The sequence below is a fragment of the Sinocyclocheilus anshuiensis genome, unplaced genomic scaffold (genome assembly GCF_001515605.1).
Source record: "Sinocyclocheilus anshuiensis isolate Anshui unplaced genomic scaffold, SAMN03320099.WGS_v1.1 scaffold941, whole genome shotgun sequence".
NCBI lineage: Eukaryota > Metazoa > Chordata > Actinopteri > Cypriniformes > Cyprinidae > Sinocyclocheilus > Sinocyclocheilus anshuiensis.
The window spans coordinates 823024-828023 of NW_015555791.1; the positions used below are offsets into that span (position 1 = coordinate 823024).

Consider the following 5000-nt stretch of genomic DNA (forward strand, 5'->3'; position numbering starts at 1 on the left):
AGAGAGAGAGTCCTTCATAACGTCGCGGTAGCCGCTCCGCTCTGTCTCCAGGCTCTCCTCCGTCTCTCTCCATCAAAACACTCCTCTCCTCCGTCTCTCTCCGTCAAAACACTCCTCTCCTCCGCGAATCTCGTGTTTCAGCTGGAAATGGCCGCGCAGGAGGTGGCCTCGCAGCCCAGCGACACTCTGGCGACGCTCAAAACCGAATCCGAGACGCTGAAGACGAAGCTGGAGGAGGAGAGAGCCAAGCTGCACGATGTCGAGCGTAAGAGCGTGTGTGTGTGTGTGTGTGTGTGTGTGTTAATGAGGACATATGTCAGGATCATAGCTGTCGTTATGTAGCGCGATGTTTACAGTCAGTCTGATTGAAGAAGCCATCAGCTGTTTAGATAAACTGATCAGGTTTCACTAAGGCGATGATGATGATGATGATGATGGTGGTGGTTTTATTTTCCGTTCAGCATCACATTATGATATTACGAGAAACAAGGCAGTCTTTACAAGAATGTGTGTTATTTTATATGCTATTATAGTATTAATATTTTGAATCCGTTCTTAGTTTTATATTTTCAGTTTTATTTTAATTTTAGTTTGTTTTTATTATGTGCTTTTGTCATTTTTAATTTTGTTTTTTTGTTGTTTTATTTTTTTAGTTGTCAAAGTAACTTCTGGTTCTAAGTTTTTAATGTAACATTTACATTTTATTTGATTTAAGCTATATTTTGATTACTGTAATAACAGTAACACTGCTAAAAATGACTTCATAATGAGAATTTTCATTCAGTGTTTAAGCTTTTTAAAATGTATTTGTTTTTATTTAGTTATTTTGTGTTATATATTTACATTTAGACATTTAGCAGATGCTTTTATCCAATTATTATTATTATTATTATTTAGGATTTTTACATTTATTGTTATGTATTTTATTTATTTGTATTTTTATTGTATATACATTTATTAATGTATTACCTTTTGTTAGTGTGTTGATTTATTATTTATCTTTTTTTTTTTTTAAGGCTTTTTCACTAATGGTTTGATAAGAAGCAATTATTACTGCCAGCAAAATTTAGTAATGTAGGCATCTGCAGGCATGTTCATGAAGGATAAAAACAGGAAATAAACAAAATGTTGTGGCTTTTCGATCAGTACATCAAGTGGCAGAGAAGACTGAGGCTTTGGGTCAGTTTGTCATGAAGACCAGGCGAACCCTGAAAGGCCATGGAAATAAAGTCCTGTGTATGGACTGGTGTAAAGACAAGAGGAGAATCGTCAGCTCATCTCAGGTCAGTCTATAAAAACATACATCAAATATATCACTGTAATTTCCTTTCACAGTGACAGTTTGGCAATTGATGCAATACTTTTATCAATAATAATTTAATTTTTTTCTGTATTTTAGGATGGAAAGGTGATTGTATGGGATGCCTTTACAACAAATAAGGTAAAATAAACCTGACACTTCAAAATAGTGATATTTCCATGATTTCTAGGGATATATCCTATACTTTTTCATTTCCCCCCATAGTTTCCCTATTACATTAGTTACTTATCATGCTATATAATTGTTATAAAATGATGTACTGTATGCTTTTGACTAATGTTTATATAAAGTATAGTTTAATTTGTTATTTAGCTTCTGTTTCAAACCTTATTGATTTTTAATTTCATTTGACTAATAATCAGTGTTATTTTAATATAATTTACATACTATTATAGTTTTTACTAATGTTGTGAATTAATTCTTATATCTGCATTTTATTTTATTTGTAAAACATTTTGTTGTGTGTTTTTGTAACGTGTCTTAGGTTTTATTTTTCTTAAGTCTGCATATTTTTATTTAGTTTAAGTTATTTTAATACATCAAGGTAAACTAATGAAAATAATTACCTTACCTTTTAGCTGAAATAAAATATGTTTGCTTATTTATTTATTTATTTTCAGTTTCATTTTATTTTCAAGTAACACATTATTTATTTTTATGGTTTTGTATTTTAGCTGTAATAACCATGCTTTTAATATATTTTATATATATTAAATGTCTTGACAGGAGCATGCGGTGACTATGCCCTGCACGTGGGTCATGGCCTGTGCTTACGCCCCCTCTGGATGTGCAGTGGCTTGTGGGTAAGTCTCTGGCCTCTCCGGTTTCTTTCTAAACATTTCACTAAACATTATATCTCTCTTTGAGCCATAAACATCAGGCTTAACCAATTGCATAAATTTGGGGTGGGACTTCATGCTTTTCCAACCAGTGTAAAGGCTAGAAAGCTTTAGGAGTTTTTAGGAAACAATATTTTGTTTTGTAGTTCCATTTAGTGCCACTAGTTGGCAAAGACGTCACACACTTTAAACTAGGGCTGCATGATAAATCGCATGCGATATTTAATGCGCATCTTATCAGTAAAGCCGGTTCTGTAATCAGCGGTAAATCTCCATCACCTGCGGGCTTTCACATTGAGCAGCATTAACTACACAGAGCCATTGTTCACTGATGAGCTGCGCAAAACCACGTTCATATTCACGCGATTTTTTGCGCAGCTCGTCAGTGAACAATGGCTATTACAAGTCTAGTAAATACAAAACATCCTTGCTGTATAAAACCAAAAATATGGAGATAATATTAGTGGAGAACTGCTTGCTAACTTCATCTTTATGCTCACTTGATTTATTGTATTAAAGGTGATGTATCTAATTTTTTTTTCACTGTACTAAAGCATAAAAATAGCATAATATGTTTGCAGATATTTAGGAAACATGCTAAGTTCACATACTTGTTTCTCAGAAAAACTACTCTACAGCCAGTTATTATACTTTGAAATGTGCGTTCTGTGTCACAGTGTCTGTTTTTGTTTTGGTCTGTGTGACTCCGCCCACTACCAATTTACCCAATCGGATTTCAACACCCTGGGTTGCCAGTTGGAGGAAAACACAGCGTAATGCAGCCATGGAAGCAAGCAGATTTTACCTGACCTAAAAAGCCTTACAATTCATCTAAAAAGCTCTATGACCAGAGAAATATTAAAACACGGATAAATTAACTCATCAACTTCACCTTCCATTGTCAGTTGCTCTCGTTCCTGTTACATGGCAACCCGCATGAGTGGTGGCGGGAGAAACAACTCTCTCCAATGTTTTAAATTTGGACTGCAGTACACATTTTAACCACTAGCTGTCAATATTACATACTGCACCTTTAACTGATACGTTGTTTCGCAGTGGGTTGGACAATAAATGCTCTGTGTACCCTCTATCCCTGGACAAGAACGAAAACCTTGCCGCCAAGAAGAAATCAGTGGCCATGCACACCAACTACCTGTCCGCATGCTGCTTTACTAACTCAGATATGCAGGTATGCTTGAATACATGGTGAAATAATGAAACAGTGTTTTGCATTTGACCGATTGTGGTGTGTTTTGTGTTTGCGTTAGATCCTGACGTCTAGCGGTGACGGCACGTGTGCTCTTTGGGATGTAGAGAGCGGTCAGATGCTGCAGAGCTTCCATGGACACGCGGCTGATGTGCTGTGTCTGGATCTGGCCCCCTCTGAGACTGGAAACACATTCGTGTCAGGGGTGGGAACTGAGCTGCTGATACCAAACACAAGCCACACGAACCCTCCACTGACAAACTAGTGTCACACACAAGCGGCAACCTTCCGGTCTCTCTCGTGAAACCAACACGGAAGTGACTAAAACTGCAATTCATCGACTGGCCGCTAGAGGCTGGCACCAAAAGGGAGTCAGTCCTATAGACTCCCAATGTTAAAATGCCCAACTTTACAGCAGAAAAAAATTTATTTACAGCCTGGTACAAAAAGTGGTTTTGGTCTATGTAGCTAATTTTACCCTTCATGACAACTGTGAGGGGGGTGAATTTTTTTATAACTCATCCGTTTAAATTATATTAACCCGCCTCTTTGCCCAATTTCTATTATCCGGGAGTGACGTGCGGTGATGCACTGCCAAGATGGCGACGGCCCGCTCCGCCCACTTTGAGCTTCAAAAACGCTCTTCAGAAACCTACTGGTGACGTCACGGACACTATGTTCATGTTTTTATACAGTCTATGGTCACACATTACCTTATGAATAATTGGAATTGCGGAATAAACGGAATTGCGAGTTTATATCTCACAATTTTGACTTAATAACTCGCAATTGCATGTTATAAAGTCAGAATTACGAGAGATAGTCACAACTGCAAGATAGAAACTCGCAATTCTGAGAAAAAATGTCAGAATTGTCCGTTTATATTTCACAATTCTGATTCTAATTTATTTCTCAGAATTGTGACTATTTCTAAGAATTGCGAATTTATATCATGCAATTCTGAGAAAAAAGTCAGAACTGCGAGTTTACATCTCACAAATCTGACTTTTTAACTCGCAACTGTGAGTTCATATCTCACAATCACGAAAAAAAAATCACGAGTTTGTATCATGCAATTCTGAGGAAAAAAAAGACAGAATTGCGAGATTTAAGTTTGTTTGGTTTTTTTCGGTAGAAATGGGCTTCCATACCCTCAGGCCATCCAATATGTAGGTGTAGGTCCTTGGTAATTCATAAAATGCAAGTAAGTGGCTGCCTGTTTTTAAGAATAAAAAAGGCATCAAGGAACGCAAAATTAATACCCGTTGCTCATGACAACATATTGAGGTCTTATGAAGCAAAATGATCAGTCTGTGCAAGAAACTAAACATTATTCACAACAGTATTGCCTGTAATCCAGAGCCTCAGGCAAACGGTCCAGACAAATGTCTGGTTTGCGAACGAATCATTCTTTTGAACTATTTGAACCAATTCACTAAATTGGACTGAACCATCTGAAGCAGTTTGTGGCTCGAGCAGCACAGATCTACAAATACAGCACAGCACACACACACAAACACAATAGAGCTGTTAACATGCCTGTGCAGTGACCCGCATGTTCTCACGTCTCTCAGGGCTGCGATAAGAAGGCTTGCGTGTGGGACATGCGCACGGGACAGTGCGCCCAGTCTTT

General features: G+C 37.4%; 1 protein-coding gene across 1 annotated transcript in view; it reads left to right on the plus strand.

Moving 5' to 3' along the window:
- Positions 1 to 89: 89 nt before the first annotated feature.
- Positions 90 to 5000, plus strand: part of LOC107674814 (guanine nucleotide-binding protein subunit beta-5-like) — a 5335-nt gene continuing 424 nt past the window's right edge. Inside the window, exons 1-7 of the mRNA XM_016468917.1 lie at positions 90 to 265; positions 1147 to 1283; positions 1400 to 1441; positions 2048 to 2124; positions 3217 to 3349; positions 3429 to 3572; positions 4942 to 5000. The exon at positions 4942 to 5000 is cut by the window's right edge and continues 33 nt beyond it. Of these exons, the coding sequence (XP_016324403.1) occupies positions 148 to 265; positions 1147 to 1283; positions 1400 to 1441; positions 2048 to 2124; positions 3217 to 3349; positions 3429 to 3572; positions 4942 to 5000 (710 nt within the window). The 5' untranslated portion in view covers positions 90 to 147. The remainder of the gene's footprint in view (positions 266 to 1146; positions 1284 to 1399; positions 1442 to 2047; positions 2125 to 3216; positions 3350 to 3428; positions 3573 to 4941) is intronic.